The sequence below is a fragment of the Mustela nigripes genome, chromosome 4, assembly GCF_022355385.1.
Source record: "Mustela nigripes isolate SB6536 chromosome 4, MUSNIG.SB6536, whole genome shotgun sequence".
In the NCBI taxonomy this organism is placed as follows: Eukaryota; Metazoa; Chordata; class Mammalia; order Carnivora; family Mustelidae; genus Mustela; species Mustela nigripes.
The window spans coordinates 158,701,500-158,722,722 of record NC_081560.1 but is presented as its reverse complement, the minus strand read 5'-3'; the positions used below and the strand labels follow the sequence as shown (position 1 = coordinate 158,722,722).

Genomic DNA, 21,223 nt, shown 5'->3' with positions numbered 1-21,223 from the left:
AGAGCCCGATGCGGGACTCAATCCCAGGACCCTGAGATCATGACCTGAGCCGAAGGCAGCGGCTTAACCCACTGAGCCACCCAGGTGCCCCCAACATGTAATTTTTAAATTGCAAATGTATTTATCAAGTAAACTTCCCAACTGTAGTTTTATAACTGAACTCTAACCCAAATGAAATAGCAACCTGAGACCTGTTGGGGTTAGCGTTGAGGTCTGACACATTCTCCATTTATTCTAAACCCATTACAAGGAGAATAAAATCAACAGTAGATGCTGCTTTATTTAATTCATATGTTACATAATTAATAAAAGGCATCTCTGATGTTATGTTGATTTTTTTCAAGTTGCCGTTAGATAGCACTTTATTTCATAAAGACGACAGTCTCATCTACTACAAACTGATCATGGTGGGACTTAAAATAAAAGACTGATGCGTTTTAGAAAATGTTTTTTTTGGATTGTTCATCTCTTTGATAATAGCATGATTGGGAAGAGCAAGTAACTTAAAAACAAACAGTGAAAAAAGCATTCATTTTATTTTATTCTTCTAACCCATTGTGGTGGGCACTAAGTAAATTCTCTGATTATGAGATGGGTTTGGTGGCTTGTCCATAGTCACAGAGCCTAGAAAATGGGAAGCCAGAAGTCACCCCCAGGTCCTCTGAGGCTAAGTCTGGTGTGTTTTGCCACAGCCCTCGCAGCCTTCAGGTTTGGAATTTGGTCACTTCTGTCTAACTATAGAATTGAGTAATTCAAAAGATTGTCAGTGGCGAAGATAATGACCCAACATTTAGTGTCGGTACATGTTATTATATTATCCCATTCTTTTAACAACTTTTCTTATAACCTTTCTGTGGACAGATTTTGGAATTTGACTTGAGGGGTGTACCACTGGACTTTTCATCTTCCCTTACTATTGTTGTGAAAGATTTTGAGACAATTGGACAAAATAAGTAAGTTGATTTCAACTATTTTTCTCATTTTACATATTATCTCATTACTGTTTATTTCGTTGAAGGAACAATTGTTAAAAACATTTTTGGAATACTTCCTATATAAGTGTGCTTCATTTCCATGCCCCCCCCTCCCCCCTACAACCCTCTGAGCCAATATCAGATGCGATTAATTTCTCACAAGGCCTTTTCCCAAAGTTCTGTGGAGTAGTCCCCTCTTAGCTGCAGTTTCAGTGACCCACGGCCAACCGAGGTCCAGAAGCAGATGAACCTCCTTCTGAAATATTGTCAGAAGGTCAGTAAGCCAGCACTACGTCACAGTGCTTGTATCATTCACCTCACTTCATCTCATCATGTAGGCATTTTGTCATCTCATATCATCAAGAAGGTGACTTACAATAAAGTATTTTGTATGGAGAGAAACCGTATTACAGTTAAACCGTATGACTTATTACAGTATATTGTTATAGTTCTATTTTCTTATTAGTTGTTGTTAATCTCTTACTATATCTGATTTACAAATTACACTTTATCGTAGATATGTATGTGTATATGGGAAAAAACACAATATATATATAGGGTTTAGTACTATCTGCAGTTTTAGGCATCCACTAGGTGTCTTGGCACATATCCCTGTGGATAAAGGAGGGGCTACTATATTCCTAAGAGACTGCAAACAGTAATCCACCATTAGTGAATCCAGTTTGGCTCTTCCTGTGAAACCTATGTTGTATTCCTGATATATCTATATCTATCTATATCTGTATCTATATATATCTTTAATTGCATATAGTTACTTCCTACCTTTGATGGTTTATCTGAACTGTAGCTGTATTAGACACAAGCAAAATAATTTCTTCTTCTGATTATGTGTGACCATACACATCTCATTCAAGATCTGCTTGAAGCCCCACTTTCATTTTAATGGCTTATTAGCCTTTTAAACTTGACAGACCTAAGCCAGGTCTCTGTCACCTCTACCAGTTTCAAATGGAGAAGGGTCATGATGGTGCCCATGGTGGCACTGAGGGTTGGGGACATCTGAAACAGGTCTCTATGGGACCGAATGACCTCAGTAAATTCACCCCCGTCCTTGATCTGGACATTGGCCTTATAGACTCAGAAGCCAGTCTTAGGTTACCAGTTCAAACTAACCAAGCTTACAAGAAACTGATGCTTAAAGCCAGGTTACTTACTTATTATTTTGCAGGGGAAATAAATGTCTGGTGGGAGGGCATCCCGATCAGTGAATTCTTCTTTGTGTCATACTGCAAATTACTCTGTATACTTGATTATAAGATGTCATTGACCATAAGATGTATTATTAAATTAAACAAGTTTGGGGGTGAGGAATACACCTGGTATTAAATGTCTATATCAATGTAAGAAGCAGCCAAGTTTTTAGTAATGTCATACATTTTAAAATGTATGTCTTAGCCTTAGGTACTTTTGGTATAATCAGAAGGCTGCAATGAGAGGAATAAACTAGAAAGAATTAGTTGAGGTACAGTGACCATATCCTCTGATTTGCTTGGGACAGTCTTGGTTTATTGTCCCAACACAGTAACTAACAGTAACTCTTTTGCTATCAACAGTGCATTGGTGTGGACAGTAAATTAGATGGTCACCGCTGTGGCTGGGGTCTTCTACTTAATGGTGTCAGGCTAAGAGAACCTGGACAGATATTAACCTCCTGGACAGTGATTTGATAGGATTTGATAGGATTTGATAGGTACTGTGCATGTTTACCTTGTTGAGATCTTTTTTCCCATATTCCATTGCTGACAAATGCCCCTTGTGACTGACGCATTTTCTTCTTAAGCTATTTAAATATACTCTGGTAGGTTCTGATCCCACTATATTGGACTGAAAACCATTGTAGCTTTAAAGGTTATTTGTGTATCTCAGCTTTGAACCAATGATATGTTTATCTGTTCCCACCCAACTCCCAGAGGGCAGCTTTATCTCCCATATCACAAAATTTGGAGGAAGTGGGTGGTCAAACCTCACTGTAGCCTCTAATATGTTACTAATAATAGTCCCTTTTTGAGGATAGTCCAAGGTGGCAGAGGAGTAGATAGATCTTAGCTTCAGGAATTCAGGAATTCAGCTAAATAACTATCAACTCATTCTGAATACACTCAACTAGAGATCTAAGAAAATAGCTGCAACTCTACAAACAGAAAAGTGACCACTTTCTGCAAGAATGACAAGACAGAAAAACTCACTTCAAAAAAGAGAATAAGAGGCAGTACTAACTGCCAGGGACCTAAACAGCAGGGGTAAAAATAAGATGTTGAACTAGAGTTCAGAATAATGACTATAAAGATACTAAGTGCTGGGCTTGAAAAAAGTGTAGAGGACAGCAGGGAATATCCATTTCTGGAGAAATAAGAGAACTTAAATCTAATCAAGTTGAAATAAAAAAGGTTATTAATGAGATGCAATAAAAAATGGAGCTCTACCTGCTAGGACAAATGAGGCAGAAGAGAGAATTAGTGATATAAGACAAAATGTTGGAGAATAAAGAAGCTGAGAAAAATAGAGATAAACAACTACTGGATCATGAGGGGAGAATTTGAGAGATAAGTAATAGCATAAAGCAAAACAATATTAGAATAATTGGGATCCTGGAAGAAGAGGAAGGTGGGGAGAAGGTATATATGAGCATATATATATAGCTGAGAACTTCCCTAATCTGGGGAAAGAAACAGACATTCAAGTCCAGAAGGCACAGAGAACCCCACTCAAAATCAATAAAAATAGATCAACACCCCGACATATAACACTGAAATTTGCAAATCTCAGCAACAAAGAGAAAATCCTGAAAGCAACTCAGGACAAAAGGTCCAAAACCTACAAGTATAGGAATATTACACTGGCAGCAAACCTATCTACAGACCAGAAAGGACTGGCATGATATATTTAGGGCGCTCAATGAGAAAATATGCAGCCAAGAATACTTTATCTAGCTAAGATGTCATTCAGAATAGAAGAGATTAAAAAAATCTTCTAGGACAAACAGAAATGAAAAGAATTTGTGATCACAAGCCCTGCAAGAAATATTAAGAAGAATCCTTTAAGCGAAGAGAAAGCGCAAAGGTAACATAAACCAGAAAGCAACAGTGACAATATATGGAAACAGTAACTTTACAGGTAATACAATGGCATTAATTAATACTAATAAATTAATTAATAATCAATTAATAAATAATTAGTCATTAATTAATTAATTAATTAATTAATATCTTTCAGTAGTTACTCTGAATGTAAATGGGCTAAATGCCCCAATCGAAACACACAGGGTATCAGATCAGAGTAAAAAAAGCAAGACCCGGGGCGCCTGGGTGGCTCAGTGGGTTGGGCCTCTGCCTTCGGCTCAGGTCATGATCCCAGGGGCCTGGGATCGAGTCCCGCATCAGGCTCTCTGCTCGGCAGGGAGCCTGCTTCTCCTCATCTCTCTCTCTGTCTCTCTCTCTGCCTATTTGTGATCTTTCTCTCTGTCAAATAAATAAATAAAATATTAAAAAAAAAAAAAAAAAGCAAGACCCATCGATATGCTACCTGCAAGAGACTCATTTTAGACCCAAAGAAAACTCCATATTTAAAGTTATGTGGTAGAAAACCATTTATTATACTATGGACATCAGGAGAAAGCTGGGGTGGCAATCCTTATATCAGACAAATTAGATTTTAAACCAAAGACTGTAATAAGAAATGAGGAAGGATACTATATCATAATTAAAGGATCTATCCAACAAGAAGATCTAACACTTTTAAATATCTATACCTCTAACATAGGAGCAGCCAATTATATAAGCCAATTAATAACCAAATTAAAGAAACACATTGATAATAATACAATAATAGTAGGGGACTTCAACATCCCACTCACTGCAATGGAAAGATTGTCTAAGCAGAAAATCAACAAGGAGAAAAGGTCTTTGAATGACACACTGGACCAGATGGACTTCACAAATAATATTCAGAGCATTTCATCCTAAAGTTAGCAGAATATACATTTTTCTTGAGTACACATGGAACATTGTCCAGAATATATCACATATTAGGTAAAAAATCAGGTCTCAACCAGTACCAAAAGATTGGGACCATTTCCTGCATATTATCAGAACGCAGTGTTTTGAAATGGAACTCAGTCACAAGAGGAAATTTGGCAAGAACTCAAATACATGGAGGCTAAAGGGCATCCTACTAAAGAATTAATGAGTCAACCAGGAAATTAAAGGAGAATTTTAAAAATTCATGGAAACAAATGAAAATGAAAACACAACTGTTCAAAACTGTTGAGATGTAGCAAAGGCAGTCCTAAGAGGGAAGCAATTCTAGCCCTTCTCAAGAAACAATAAATGTCTTAAATATACAACCTGACCTTATACCTGAAGGAGCTGGAGAAAGAACAGCAAATAAAAGCCTAAACTCAGCAGGAGAAGAGAATTAATAAAGATTAGAGCAGAAATCAACAAAATAGAAACCAGAAGAACAATAGAACAGATCAATAAAACTAGGAGCTGGTTCTTCGAAAGACTTAATAAGACTGATAAATCCCTGGCCAGACTTATCGAAAAGAACAGAGAAAGGACCCAAATAAATAAAATCATGAATGAAAGAGCAGAGATCATGAGCATGGGAGAAACACAATTATAAGAACATATTATGAGCAACTATATGCCAACAAATTAGTCAATCTGGAAGAAATGGATGCATTCCTAGAGATTGTAAACCACCAAAACTGAACTGGGAAGAAATAGAAAACCGGAACAGACCATAACCAGCAAGGAAATTGCAGCACTAATCAATCTCCCAAAAAATGAGTCAAGGGCCAGATGGCTTCCTAGGGGAATTCTACAACACATTAAAAGAAGAATTAATACCTATTCTTCTGAAACTGTTCCAAAAAATAGAAATGGAAGGAAAACTTCCAAACTCTTTCTATGAGGCCAGCATTAGCTTGATCCCAAAACCAGACAAAGAACTCCCCAAAAAGGAGAATTACAGACAATATATCTGATGAACATGGATGCAAAAATTCTCACCAAGATACTAGCCAATAGGATCCAACCATACAGTAAAAGGATTATTCATCATGACCACGTGGGATTTACTCCTAGGCCACAAGGGTGGTTCGACATCCACAAAGACATGTGATACACTACATTAATAAAATAAATGATAAGAACCATATGATTCTCTCAATAGTTGCAGAAGAAGCATCTTACAGAATAGAGCATCCTTTCTTGATTAAAACTCCTCATAGTGTAGGGATAGAGAGAACAGATCTCAATATCATGAGAGCTATCTATGAAAAGCCTAGAGCAAATATCATTCTCAGTGGGGAAAACTGAGAATTTTTCCCCTAATATCAGGAACATGGCAAGGATGTCTGTTATCACCACTGTTGTTCAACATAGTACTAGAAGTCCTAGCCTCAGCAATCAGACAATAAAAAGAAATAAAAGGCATCCAAATTGGCAAAGAAGTCAAACTCTCACTCTTTTCAGATGACATTATGCTCTGTGAGGAAAACCCAAAAGACTATCCCAAAATTGCTAGAACTCATACAGGAATTCAGTAAGGTGGCAGGATATAAAAGCAATGCACAAAAATCATTTGCATTTCTATACACTAACAATGAGACAGAGAAAAGAGAAATTAAGGTGTCAATCCCATTTACAACTGCACCCAGAACTATAAGATACCTAGGAATAAACCTAACCAAAGAGGCAAAGAATCTGTACTCAGAGAACTGTAGAACACTCATGAAAGAAACTGAGGAAGACACAAAGAAATGGAAAAATGTTCCATGCTCATGGATTGAAAGAACAAATACTGTGAAAGTGTCTATTCTTAACACTACACATTCAGTGCAATCCCTATCAAAATACCACCAACTTTTTTTTTTTAAGACTTTATTTATTTGACAGAGAGAGATCACAAGTAGGCATAGAGGCAGGCAGAGAGAGAGAGGAGGAAGAAGGCTCCCTGCTGAGCAGAGAGCCCGATGTGGGACTCGATCCCAGCACCCTGAGATCATGACCTGAGCCGAAGGCAGCGGCTTAACCCACTGAGCCACCCAGGCGCCCACCACCAACTTTTTTAACAGAACTGGAACAAATAATCCTAAAATTTGTATGGAACCAGAAAAGACCCCAAATAGCCAAAGGAATGTTGAAAAAGAAAACCAAAGCTAGTACTATCACAATTCCAGACTTCAAGCTCTATTACAAAACTGTGATCATCAAGACAGTATGGTACTGGCACAAAAACAGACACATGGATCAATGGAACAGAATAGAGAACCCAGAAATGGACCCTCAACTCTACGGTCAACTGATCTTCAACAAATCAGGAAAGAATATCCAGTGGAAAAAAGACAGTCTCTTATGCAAATGGTGTTGGGAAAATTGGACAGCCACATGCAGAAGCATGAAACTGGAACATTTCTTTACACTATATACAAAAAGACATTCAAAATGGATAAAAGACCTAAATGTGAGACAGGACTCCATCAAAATCCTAGAAGAGAACACAGGCAGCAACCTCTGTGACCATGGTCGCAGCAACTGCTTGCTAGACACGTCTCCACAGGCAAGGGAAACTAAGGCAAAATATGAATTACTGATACTTTATCAAGATAAAAAGCTTTTGCACAGCAAAGGAAACAGTCTATGGAACCAAAAGACAACTGGCAGAATGGGAAAAGATATTTGCAAATGTCTTATCAGATAAAGGACTGGTATCCAAAATCCATAAAGAATATATCAAACTCAACAGTCTATGGTTAAATCCAATCAAGACATGGACAGAAGACATGAGCAGACCTTTCTTCAAGGAGGACCACAGACACATGAAAAAAGTCTCAATATCGGGGCGCCTGGGTGGCTCAGTGGGTTAAGCCTCTGCTTTCGGCTCAGGTCATGATTTGATTTCAGGGTCCTGGGATTGAGCCCCGCATCGGGCTCTCTGCTCGTCAGGAAGCCTGCTCCCCCCCACCCCGGCCTACTTGTGATCTCTGTCTGTCAAATAAATAAATAAATCTTAAAAAAAAAAAAAGAAAAAGAAAAAAGTCTCAACATCACTTGACATCAGGAAAATACAAATCAAAACCACAATGAGATACCACCTTACACCAGGCAGAATGACTAAAATTAATAAGTCAGGAAACAACCATTCTTGCCATTCATGTTGGCAAGAATGTGGAGAAAGAGGAACCTTCTTGCACTGTTGTTAGGAGTGCAAGCTGGTGCATCCACTTTGGAAAACAGTAAGGAGGTTCCTCAAAAAGTTGAAAATAGAGCTAACCTGTGACCCAGCAATTGCACTATTGGGTATTTACCCCAAGATACAAATGCAGTGATCCATAGGGGCACCTACACCTAATGTTTATAGCAGCCATGTCCACAATAGCCCAACTATGAAAGGAGCTCAGCTCAGTTATCCATCAATAGATGAATGTATAAAGAAGATGTGGTGTATATATATTTATATATGTGTATATATATACATATGTATATATGTATGTTTTATATATATAAATATATATATACATATATAAATATATATAAAAATATATAAATATATATACACCACATTTATATACACATATAAATATATATACACCACATCTTCTTTATCCATATAAATATATACGTCTTTATCCATATATATATGTATATATGTACGTATATGATGGAATACTACTCAGCCTTCAAAAAATGAAATCTTGCCATTTGCAGTGACATGGATGGAAGTAGAGGGTATTATGCCAATGTCACTTGCCATTTGCATGTGACATGGATGTAAGTAGAGGGCATTATGCCAAGAGAAATGAGTCAGTCAGAGAAAGAATTATTATATGATCCCACTCATATATGGAATTTAAGAAACAAAAGAGGATCATAGGAGAAGAGAGGAAAAAATAAAAGAAGACGAAATCAGAAAGCGAAATAAACCATAAGGGATTCTTAATCATAGGAAACAAACTGAGGGTTGCTGGAGGAGTGGGAGGTGGGGGGATGGGGCAACTGGATGATAGACATTAAGGTGGGCATGTGATTTAACGAGAACTGGGTGTTACACAAGACTGACGAATCACTAACCTCCACATCAAACTAGTAATACATTATATGTTAATTAATTGAATTTAAATAAAAAAAATAAATAGTCTCTTTTCTTTGTTGCCCCCTTCTTTCTACCAGTGATGTCACTATTTATATTCTGGACCACTCTCTCCAACAGAAATATAATGCAGACATAATGTAATTTAAATTTTTCTGGTAGCCACATTAAAAAACAAAAAGAGACAGGTGAATTAGTTTTTTTTTTTAATTTTTTTTTTAAAGATTTATTTATTTATTTGACAGACAGAGATCACAAGTAGGCAGAGAGACAGGCAGAGAGAGAGGAGGAAGCAGGCTCCCTGCTGAGCAGAGAGCCCGATGCGGGGCTCGATCCCAGGACCCTGAGATCATGACCTGAGCCAAAGGCAGAGGCTTTAACCCACTGAGCCATCCACGCACCCCTAGTTTTTTAATAATATATTCTATTTAACTGGGCATATACAAATTATCATTTCAATATATAATCAATATATTAAAAATCATTGAGACATTTTACATGCATTTTTTTCTTACAGTCTTTGAAATCCCACATGTCTTTCCCACTGACAGCACATGTCAATCCAGACTAGCCACATTTCCAGTGCTCCCTTGCCACATGTCACCTGGGGGCCACCATATTGGATAGCATAGTTCTGGGCCACTGGGACTCAGAACGTCAGGTCTCTCTGGATCTCCTTCTTTTCACAACCTCTCCAATCTTTTTGCCAAATCTTACTTTTTCTTCCTTTCCGTTGTTTGTGCCACGTGCTTCTTCTTCTTGGCCACAGCCACCAGCCTGGTTCAAGCCTTTATCATTTTATGATTCTTCTATTTCAATGTGGCAGCAAGGCTTGGCCTTGTAGCTCTTGTCTGTTTCCCACAAAATCCTTGCTTTCCTGAAGGAAATATGCTTGAGTAGATTCAGAAAACAAGCAAATACACGAAGAACTGTATAATGGGTCAGGTGCTATGGAGTGATCTAAGATAAGGAGGAAAGTGTTATATGGTATAGCCCGTGAGGAAAAGTAAAGCAGAGTAAAAGGATAGAGAGTGACTGATGATGGGGATGTGATCCGGTGTTGTATGAGGCGGCGATGAGACGGCAGTTGAGCAGAGACCTAAATAAAGTGAAGGAATGGGCCGTGCAGCTCTCTGGGGGAAAGAATATTGCAGGCAGAGAGAAGGCCAGAGTGTATGTGGGGCATCGGAGAAACATCAAGGAGGCCAGGGAGGCTGGAGCACAAAGGGCAGGAGAAGCTGGAATGGGTTCAGAGCGGAGATCAGGAAAGCCCCAGCATGTATGGTGTGAGCTACGGCATAGGCTTTGAATGTCATTCCTCGTAGAATGGGAATCCATTAAAGGGGGGGGGCGGATTGAGGATGATCTAACCTATATTTTAAAAGAATCAATCAGGCTTTGTGTGTAGAGACTGGATATAGTAACAGGAAGTCGGGAAACAATACTGGGAGACCATTACCTATTCATCTGACACCTCTTGAAAACACAGTGGGGCCCTCCGATGACAGCAGGCATGGGAAGAAGGCAGTTCCCTACCCGATGGCTTAACTTGGCACCCATTTTGGGTGTTCGGTATGCTTTTCCAGAGACAGAGTTGAACCAAGAAAATATGGTGGATCCTGATAGAAGAGGGTCCTTCCAAAGTTGGGGGCTCCATGCATCTTGCTGAGATTCTTGTACTTGCTGTTATGCTGTCTGCTGAGCATAATGACCGAAGGAGACAGCTGTACTGTGGCATTATTATGACGGGAATTTTTAGGCCAGAAAAAGGTAAATTCCAGGCAAAATATGAAGCTGGTATTCATTACTCTTTCAGCTTTCCCTCTCCTTTTTCTGGCGGGGGGTGGGCATCCCCCTTCTCCTGACCTCTCACAGGCACCCAGTGTCTGTATTATGTCCCAGGGCTCCCTTCTGCGTACCCACACTGGCCTGCCCTCTGAGCCGTATCTGCACCTTCGGCCAAGTCTTACTGTCCAACAGCACTTACTGTCCCATGTCTCCGTCCTTCAGGGATGGTTGAAAGGAGCTTTCTGAGAAACTGCTCCAGGGGGACTGTGGGATGAACATTAATAGTTGATCCCGTGTTAACCTCCCAAGAACAGCGATCTGGAGACTGAGGCCACTGATGACTCCTCTCAGGAAGTGAACAAAATGGAAATTTTAGGCCCTTCTGGCAGGGTCCCCAGGAGAGGTCTTTTTAATTGGGAGATTAGTTCTGTGTCCTACGTTTGTCCCTGCGTCGTTGGTCACCATCTCCCGGTGAAAGCTGACCCTGAGTCAGCTTTGGCATGATGTGCAGATGATAATGGCCCTTTGTTGTCTATGTGCTGACGGCATAAGCCACAATTCCTTCTCCTCAGGAATTATGAACTTTGACCTTGTTGTCACCAAGTAAATAATGTGTACACCTTGGTTGAATTTGTCTGTAAGTACATTGCAGGAAAATAAATTTAAATCCACCTGGGAATACGGTGTATGTTTGTCCAAACTATTTGGTGTACTTTGGCCCCAGACTTTTTTTCTTGGCTTTTTTACTAAAGAGTTGGCCTTCAGGGATCTGCTCACTGCTCAGTGTAGGAACTTCCTTATCACCTGGAAGTACAGGGTGGAGGCAGACGGTTTTCCTAACGGCTTGAGGAATGTCTTGCCCGCTGATGTTCCTGTTGCCATGGAAACCGGTTGTGCAAACACAGCTCTCACTGTGCATCTGCTGCTCCAGGCCTAGAAACAAACAGGTTTGCCTGTGTGGCCATGCCCACACCAAGGGGCTGCCGGGGTCAGTCAGCGTGAGCAGTGACCTGGTGTGTCAGCAACATCCCTCCTCGGGTGCTGGGAGCTGGCTGGTCTGTTCTGCCCACTTCACAGTCCTCCAGCCAGCCAGCCAGCCCGAATGAGGGTGAGAGAAGAGCCAGAAGTGCCTCTTGGTCATGTGATGAAAATAAGTATTTTTAGCTGGAATGTCAGAGTGGAAGGATTTTCCCAGCCACTGGAGGTCAAGAGTTCTCTCTGCGGAAGACTAGACCCAGCCCTTTGAATGCATTACCCTCCTCAATCCTCGCAGAAGCGCTCTGAAGCAGGTCCTGTTGTTCCCCAGAGAGGCTTAGTATTCTGCTCAAGGTCACACAGTTGTCTGTGTCAGAGTCCACCTTTATGTCCAGGCCTGTGTTCTTGACTTTTGCATTATACTGAAAACCTCAAACCACCAGTAGGAACCAGAATGTAGGTGGAATTTCTGATTGTCCGCTAGAATGGAAGTCACTTTTCTTTCTAATTTTGAAAAAAAAAAAAAATTAAGAACAATCATTAGAGTATTGGTAATTCCTCCCTCCTTAACAGTTTTAAGCAGTCATTTGTATACTCTTGAAGAGTAAGTCACTTACACTCATGTTCTACAACGGACAAGATACATTTGGAAAGTATATCTTGTCTCATGTGATCTTCACAGTGACCTTGAGAAGCAAAGATGAGATTTGAGGCTGGGACCCTAACCTCTCAGGCCTCCTGGTCCTGCTGTCACTCCACCTGAGTTCCTAAAGAAGAATCCACTTTAGGAGCCTGGCAATGTAGTAAGGAAAAGTGTTTACCAGTTTTCAGGTTAGTGTGTGTGTGTGCGCGCACACATGTGTGTGGTGTGCATGCTTGGGCATGGATGCATGCTAAGGAGGAAGAAGAGTTACCTGTTAGGGTTTTTGTATTCACTGCTCCCTCTGCATGGAGTACTCTTTCCTTCTAACTGCAGTCGACGTGAAATGCTATCATTCGGTCTCAGCATCTGGGACCACCCACTCTGGAGCAGCCCCTACTGTTGCTCATTGCCCTGCCTTGTTTCCTCAGAGCCCTTCCTGTTAGGGAGCTCCTATGAGTGTGGGAGTGGTGGGGGGGAGTCCAGCTGGGCATGTGGACATTTGTGTTGGGTTTTAGATAAATACTCAGAGATATGGCTAGTCCACATTCCTGCTTTATCTAGTTCACCACTATTTATCTGACATCTTCTTATCTATTTGGTTATTCTCTTGGCCTTCCCCTACTAGACAGTGAGCCCCACATCTATCTTGTTTGCTGCTGTAACACCAGTGCTTAGCTCAGTGCCTAGCACATAATAAGCTCTCAGTAAGTGTTTGTTGAATGAATTAACAAGTTTATGATACTAATAGATGAATGAAATCTAAAATATCTTAACATTGGACAGTTAGCCCACCTAGTAATGGCCCATCGATGTGGACTCTGTCCAGCCCAGTTCTCTGGACAGCCCTCTGGTTCCAGCTTGGGTAAAAGCAGCAAAGGAGTCAGAACACAAAGGGGTCAGATCATAAGGGAAACAAACACCTGTCCCAGAGTTCCTGCCTTTTTGTAGAGAGATATGGACCTTAAGGGGAGGAAGACAGCAGCTCATAGTGCTTGAAAGCTGAAATTTCAGAAGCAGACAGGGACTGCCTAGAGACTCAGCTCTACTGGTGACTAGTGGTGACCTGAGGCAAGTGACTTAACCCCTCCAGGCCTTAATGTGACCATAGTTTGCACGTTCTGCTTGCACTACGATAACATATCGGGAACCAGATCTACTCACTCACCTGATACACCAAAAAACTACAGAAAACATACGTAACCATGTTTTCAGATAGTGAACATGAGTAACATGGGACAGTGACTACTGAGAAAGGGGAGGTAAATGAAATGAGCCCTTTATCCCCCAACTTAATGCCTGGAGACTGTTTCCAGGCAGTTCAGGGAGAGGGAAGTCAGGCAGGTCCCACTCGTCTTCCAGAGTTGGGGACATTAGGTGGGAGTCTAGAGCTGCCCACACACATACACTCAGAGCGGTACTGGGGCTACAGAATTCGAAGGAGAAAAAAGACAGGCTTGGGTTGTGAAATATACTAACTCCCTGAGCAAAGGTTTGTGGCTTTTGGTTTCTTGTTTGTTTCTTTTTCTTTTTTATTAGAGAAAACAGAAACTGTGGTCTGGAATGAAATTAATTTGGTGGAGAGGTATGGTATGGCTTATGAGAAATTTTCATTTCCTGATATACAAAAAGAACTTGTCTTCAGTCTTTTAATATTTGGATTTTCCTAGCGATGAGACGCTTCTGTCACTGCCACATGTAAACAGTAGTGGGATTTGTGGAGGTGGATCACCACCTTTCCTTCCCCTGCTGTGGTGGGTGAGGAAGGATGGACAGCCCACCGGAGAAGCTTCTCGGACTGTGTGGACAACTGACTAGAAGCCAATGTTACTGTGGCATGGGGTTCTTGGTTCCATATTTTCAAGAGAGCAGCATAACTATGGAAAGATGAAAACTGGCTTGGGCTGGAAGACTCCAGTTGCTGGAAAGGCTGAACCCCAGTGTGTGGGGAAGCCAGTTAAGAAGCCACCACAGATCTGCTGGTGTTCATTAACATCTCATGAGTACGTAAAGGTCACCCACAGCCCTGGAGAAAGACCCAGAGAGACTTGAGAAAGGCACTTCATAATGACAAGAGCGATAAGTGTCTTGAAATTGCACTTGGAGGCCCATCTCTTAGGAGAGGAAGCTTTACAACTTGCAAGTCATTTGCAGGGTTTTTGGAATATCTTCAGTGATGTATCAGTTAACATGTTCATTTGCAAATAAGTACCAATGCCTATGTGCACCAGGCACTGCTCTAGGGAAGCACGGGGAGAATTCAGTGCCTTTCACAGGGCTTACATCTACGGGGAGAATTCAGTGCCTTTCACAGGGCTTACATCTGAGTGGAGGGAACATACAGTGTATCAGATGGTGGTCAGTACTGATGAAGAAAAATAAAGCAGGGGAAAGGAGGAGAAAATGACAAGGGGTGTGTGTGTGTGTGTGTGTGTGTGTGTGTATGCTGGTTGAGATAGGGGTTTTGTATAAGAAGTTGTTTGGGGTCTGTTTTATAGTGAAATATCTTATGGAACCTGTGGCTTTAAAAGTTTTATTCAGATTCCACTAATTGGGTTTTATGAGAATTCAGTTACAGCTGAAATTTACTTCTGCTCTAACCCTGAAAATGCAAATTATTTTCCAAACAGACTCTTGGTATACACAGCATTGGAATCGCAGGGGGAGCTGTTTCATATATGTAAGAGAAAGGACTTGTTTTAAGAACCTTGCATAACAGAAATGGATGTGGGTAGTTGAAAGGGTTCTTATCTGTTCATTCCTGCCTACGTACCCGTAACCCTTCATAGACAGCCTCCCGTCCTGTGTTTCAGGCTGTGTATGTAACATACCAGCTTTCCCTGTAAGTACTGGCCTGGTGTCACATGCTTGTTTTGGAGCCCTTTTTCTAGAGTCATTTCTGAAATAATAAAAAGTGACTGTTAAGCACGTACCACATCGTCCTTACAATTCTGTTAGGCAGTAGCTGCTGTAATCCCCATTTTACAGACAAGGAAACTGAGACTCAGAGAAGTAAAACCTGTATCCGGCCTCTCCTACAAGGATGAGTCTGAATTGGTCAGCTCTGCCTAACTCCAAGTTCTCAATCATTGATATTCTATTTTCCCTTACCTTGTTGGGTCCAAGCTCTTGATGAATGAATGAATGATGAATGAATGAAAACTACTACCTTGATCCTAGTGGCTGAGGGGATTAGGCAGAGACAGACCTCGGGTGTTCCCTTACACTGGACAAGCAGGCAAGCACAGATTCAGGGCCTTGAGGACTGAAAGGACAGGAGACTTGGTCAGGTGGAAATAACTAGATAGGGTTATAGCCATTTAGAAGTAATTCCCAAGTTTCACGTGCATGCCAGGCGATAGGCTAGCTAACCTGCTCCTCGCAGCCATAAAGTGCCTGACTCTGGCCTGGGTGCCCCCCTGATCTGGAAAGCTTTTGGTGCGGAGGCCTTGGCTTCCACTCTGCTCCTTCTCTGGGTGAAGTGACCCCGTTTGCCGCAGGCAGCAGGGTTGGGAGGGACTGGGAAAAAGAAGTTGTTGCCGGCCCTGAATGTTGCAAAACCTGCCACAGCCTCCAGACCAGGTAGGTCAGTGATTCCAAAACCCAGGAACGGGGTTTGTGAAAAGTACAGCACACAGTCCTACCTCGGGGGGGTTGGTACACAGCCAAGCTTGGGAGCCACAATTTGATGAGCCAGACAAAGGCCCCGAGGCTCTCTGACAATCCTGGGGTGGAGTGAGGTGGCGAAGCCCCAGGAAAGGTGCAGACAGCTAGGCTCTCCGAGTAGATTTTATTCGAGTTTTGTTTACTACTTTGTGCTATCATATAGTTGGATTTCTATGCCCGTTTCTCAAATGTGAACCTGTGTTATCCTATTGAATGTACTTTTAAAAACTACATGTCTCCCTCTCTCCAGATCTAGCTTTGCCAGCTGCCTTTCCTACACCGCACCCACACCCCAACCCTCTACTTTCCCACTGCCACTGAGAATCACTGTTCTCATGACTGTTTCTCGAACTTCCTGGGTATAAGAATGAGCTAAAGACAAAGTCTGACTCAGGGTCCTGGGAGTCAGCGACTGTCCTAGTGATTCTGCGTCCGGGAGGTCTAGGGAACCACAGTTTCAGAAACGGTGAATGAGCCAATCCAAAGGGCCAGGGTGGGCTGCCTGGGAGACTCAGGAGGGTTTCCCACTGGTGAAGTGGATGGAACCTCCCAGAAGACGTCCTTTGAGGGGGTTTTGGCTTACAGTCAGCTTCCTGTAATAAGACTTGCTGTCATGGTCACCACCGCTTCTTCCACCCATCCAGTCATAAGCAAGGTGTAAACCCAGCTCTCCCACCTGTGGGCTTGGGTGGGGGTAGGGCAGGGGGAGGAGCTTGACCCATACTGGCCCTGGGGAAGACGTGTGGGGACGGGTGAGGGGGCCCAGCCAGGGAACCCCAAAGCCACACCGGCTTGGTACGGTCAAAATGACAAGCTTAGCCAGCTGAGAGCCCAGGGCTTCAAAGGGTGGGCATGACTGGCCCTTTCAGGGTTTCTAGAAGGTCCTGGGAGCAGCTTGGAGAAGTATTTGTCTACATCCCAGCTGGGGATTGTTATTCCTCTGCTGAGGATGGAAAGCTGAGGCACACTGCAGTCGGTAGGGGCAAACACGGTACAGCATGTGATTTACTTTCCAGAGTCCAGCATCTTTTTCCTTCCCTTCGTGAAGGAATTTCCAGTAATCCCTCCTCCAGTAATCCATGTGGGCTGTGCCCCTGCTTTACAGACAGCTTGATAGGTGTGAGCTCTCATGATTAAGAACTCGGCCAGCAAAGCCCTTACTCACCACAGTGGCATGTGGCTGTTAACATTTGTGTCTGTGCTAAGGGGGACAGCGTTTCCCTTTTCTCCTTTTTAAACAAACTAGACTCTGTTTTAACAAGTTAAAGAAGTTCATAACCAGGCTTTGCATGACTAAGTTGACTGGCTCCCAGCTCCGTTGCTCAGAATTAATTCCAAGTTGCACGGAGATCCTACTCAGCACCATCTAGATGTTCAAGCACTGTAAGGGATGAGAGCGGGTTTGGCTTTTTCTTCACTTCAGAATACATCTGCAGCTTATTAATTCTGCAAACAAAGCTGGAGAGCTAAAGGGCCTTGAGATTCTTTCACTGTAAAGTTTCCTTTTGAGACGTGGTCCATCTGTTTTACTGTTGGGTGGAGTCCATGGGGAGACTCTTATTTTTCTATGAAGATTCAGGGCAAAGCGTGCGCAGTACTGTTCCACTGTAACGTGTTAGCATATTTATGGCATTAGTAATGTGAAAGAAAAAGGGTTTCTTGGTTTAGTGTCCCCTCCTTTAAAGGAAAATGGCTTGTGGTCCGGCTGCACTGTTCTTGTCCCCTGTGTAGGAGGCCAGGTCATCATTTCCCAGCCTCTCACAGTAATCCGTGTCCAGGCAACATCACAAAACAGCCCACACCAGGCTGACTGGACCCTGGGAGTCCTGCAGAGCTCAGACTTGCCCATAGGGGGCGTTTCCTCCAATTTACAGTGAAAGCTCTTAGTCATTGTAGCTGCTTGCATTTTTCTTCAACTCAACCCAGCTGTTAAAAATATTGAGGTGGGGGGCAGTTAAAATCTTTCCAGGCTTTCATCTAAACACCATATCTTTACTTCAGAAAAAAAGAAAGTGAAATTTTCTTTAAACCACCTCTCCCACGTGTAAACACCAAAGCATCAGAATTTTATGATGCAAAAGATAAATCTTAAGAAATGGGGCTAAGGGTTTCTGAAAGAAGGAATTGAGGTTTGAGTTAGAATGGGTTGCTTTTCTTTTACTCCATTCCTGGCTGCTGTCTGTTACCACCCTCTCAAAGTGTTTGGGCAGTGGTTGAGTCAGAATGGAGGCTGCAGACAGTGGTTGAGTCAGAATGGAGGCTGTGAAACCAATTGGGGTCGGGAAGGGCCAGTGGATGGGCTTCGTGTCTCAGGTGAGCCTGCTCTCTCTAGTTAGCACAAGGCACCACTCCGTACTGTCTTACACTATAGTCCACAATTCTGTTATGGGCCTAACCTTTCCCCTGACACCATATGAGTTTAAGCTTGACCCATGAGATTATAGGGCCAAAACGCTTGAAGGCAGAAACCCTGCCTAGTATTCTGGATTGTCCAACATGGTTGTATTTTAAGATCTATTTTTCCTAAATCAATGAACAAGGACTTTAAGAGAAAAGAAATATTTAACGTGAGATGGTTTCCTAAATAGATCTACATAGAAAATATCACATGTTTGAGTCTAGCTACAGACTTTAATAGCTGAGAAGGGTCTGAGAAGTTATTTACTTCAAACCACTCATTTGCAGATGACGATGTGGACTCAGAGAGTTTGGCGACATAGCCAAGGCTTGAAGGAAGTTGGGACACTGACTTAGCACAAGAACAAATTGTCTAACCCAGAACTTCTCAACCTGCGGTGATTTTGCCCAGTGGGGCCCGGTGGGCAACGTGTAGACATGACCATGTGTTGATGCCAAGGATGCTGCTGAATGTCTTTCAAAGCCCAGGGCAGCCCCCCAAAACAAAGAATTGTCCAGTTCAAAATGTCAGTAGTACCATGGTTGGTAAATGCTGGTCCGCCCCCAGGCCAGCCCTCAGTACTGAAAGGTTTTGACCCAGGATGCTATACTTTGTTATCTCCTAAGAACTATTTATTGCTGATAGTTATAGGTCACCCTGGCTTCAGCAGAAGCAAATCTGTATGTGTCCCAGTGTACAGTGTTATTTTCTTAATCGTATAGTTATGAATCCTGGAACCATGAGGAATAAAATCCAGTGTGTTTCCATGTCTTTCAAGGCGAGTACCTCATTCAGACATTTAATACCAGATGACCTCTGAAATTATAGTTTCCCCATTTCATCCTGAAAACTCAGTTAGCCAACCTCATGGCTCATTATGCTATTTTTAAAACTTGGGAAGAAATGCTCATCAGGCTCATATCACGTGGAGCTGAGGGAGACACGGACGAGATTTTGCCAGGGACTCTCGCTCTGTGTGGGAGGTGTGATTGTTTCATCTGGTGGCGAAGGAGTCATGTGTAGACTCTTGTCCTCAATATGTTAGGGGAATTAAAATCTAAGTGAGGAGAAAACATACCCAGTTTTTTAAAATCTAGCAAACTTAGGACATCTACTCATCTGAGAAACTACTCTATAAAGGTTCCATCAATTGTCTACTTTGACTGTGAGACCTAATTCTTGTATTGACCTAAAAGGGCTGAAATGTTCACTTTTCACCTCTGGAGGCAGAATCTGTCTTTTCCATTGCCAGTAATGGATGCTACGTGGGACATGAGAAGAGCTGAGAAACCATCACGATCATTGGCCGTTTTATGTGATGTTCTGTCCAAGAACGTGCATTTTCCCAAGAAACCAAGTGTTTCATGCCATTGGGTAGATTAGGTGAAACAGGGTACCATAGCAATTTTCTGATCTTGTGCAATATAATATGCCTGTTCACAGAAAATGAAGTCACTTATTCATATAGTCGAGTCAGTGGATATATGTGGTGGAGTGACAGACCCCAGATCTATAGTCTAGTTCCATTTCTGCGGTCTTGACAGGAGAATACAGATATACATCAATTCAAAATAGACGTTCACACATTAATATCAGTTTTCACTGCTGACTTTTCTGTGTGTGTGTGATTAACACTGTTTTTTTAAATTAACATATAATGTATTATTTGTCCCAGCAGTACAGGTCTGTGAATCGTCAGGCTTACACATTTCACAGCACTCACCATAGCACATAGCCTCCCCAATGTCCATCACCTAGCCCCCCAGAAACCCTCAGTTTGTTTCATGAGATTAAGAGTCTCTTATGGTTTGTCTCCCTCCTGATTCCATCTTGTTTCATTTTTTCCCCCTTCCTACCCATCATGATCGCTGCCTCTCAAATTTCTCATATCTGAGAGATCATCTGATAATTGTCTTTCTCTAGTTGGCTTATTTTGCTCTGCATAATACCCTCTAGTTCCGAACACATCATTGCAAATGGCAAGGTTTCATTTTTTGATGGCTGCATAGTATTCCATTGTATATATATACACCACATCTTCTTTATCCCTTCATCTGTTGTTCACTCCTGGTTTTTTTTTTTTAAAGGTTTTTATTTATTTATTTGACAGATCACAAGTAGGCAGAGAGGTGGGCAGAGAGAGAGAGGAGGAAGCAGGCTCCCCACTGAGCAGAGAGCCCTATGCGGGGCTCGATCCCAGGACCCCGGGACCATGACCCGAGCAGAAGACAGAGGCTTTAACCCACTGAGCCACCCAGGTTCCCCTCACTCCTGATTTTTAAAGAAACTGTGAACATGTGAAAAATGAAAGAAATACTTCACTACAAATATACTCTCCTGACTACTACTTTTGTCCAAAAGCACAGAGTTACGTTTTATGCTCAACTATGGTTTCTTCATCCTGGGTTTCTTGATATAAAGAATCTCTTCTATCACTTTGAGGATTTGATGCTTAGTTTTCTGTTTTCATATGAATGATCATGCTATCATATCTGTCACCACAAATGTAGGCAGGGTGTAAGTAAATAATATTTTTAAATTCTCCCAGTTTCTCTTTTCCTTTTTTTGGTGTCCATACTGAGAGGACATCTCTGGGCTTTCTTTGCTTTTTCATTGCCTTTCACGAAGGGAACGTCTTCAGTTCACCCAATCTCATACTGTATTGTC

General features: G+C 41.9%; 1 protein-coding gene across 2 annotated transcripts in view; it reads left to right on the top strand.

The window, feature by feature from the left end:
* Positions 1–21,223, top strand: part of MYOF (myoferlin) — a 159,518-nt gene that overhangs the window by 24,299 nt on the left and 113,996 nt on the right. For both annotated transcript variants that reach the window (XM_059398147.1, XM_059398148.1), the window contains exon 3: positions 862–953. In XM_059398147.1, coding sequence (XP_059254130.1) covers positions 862–953 — 92 coding nt within the window. The remainder of the gene's footprint in view (positions 1–861; positions 954–21,223) is intronic.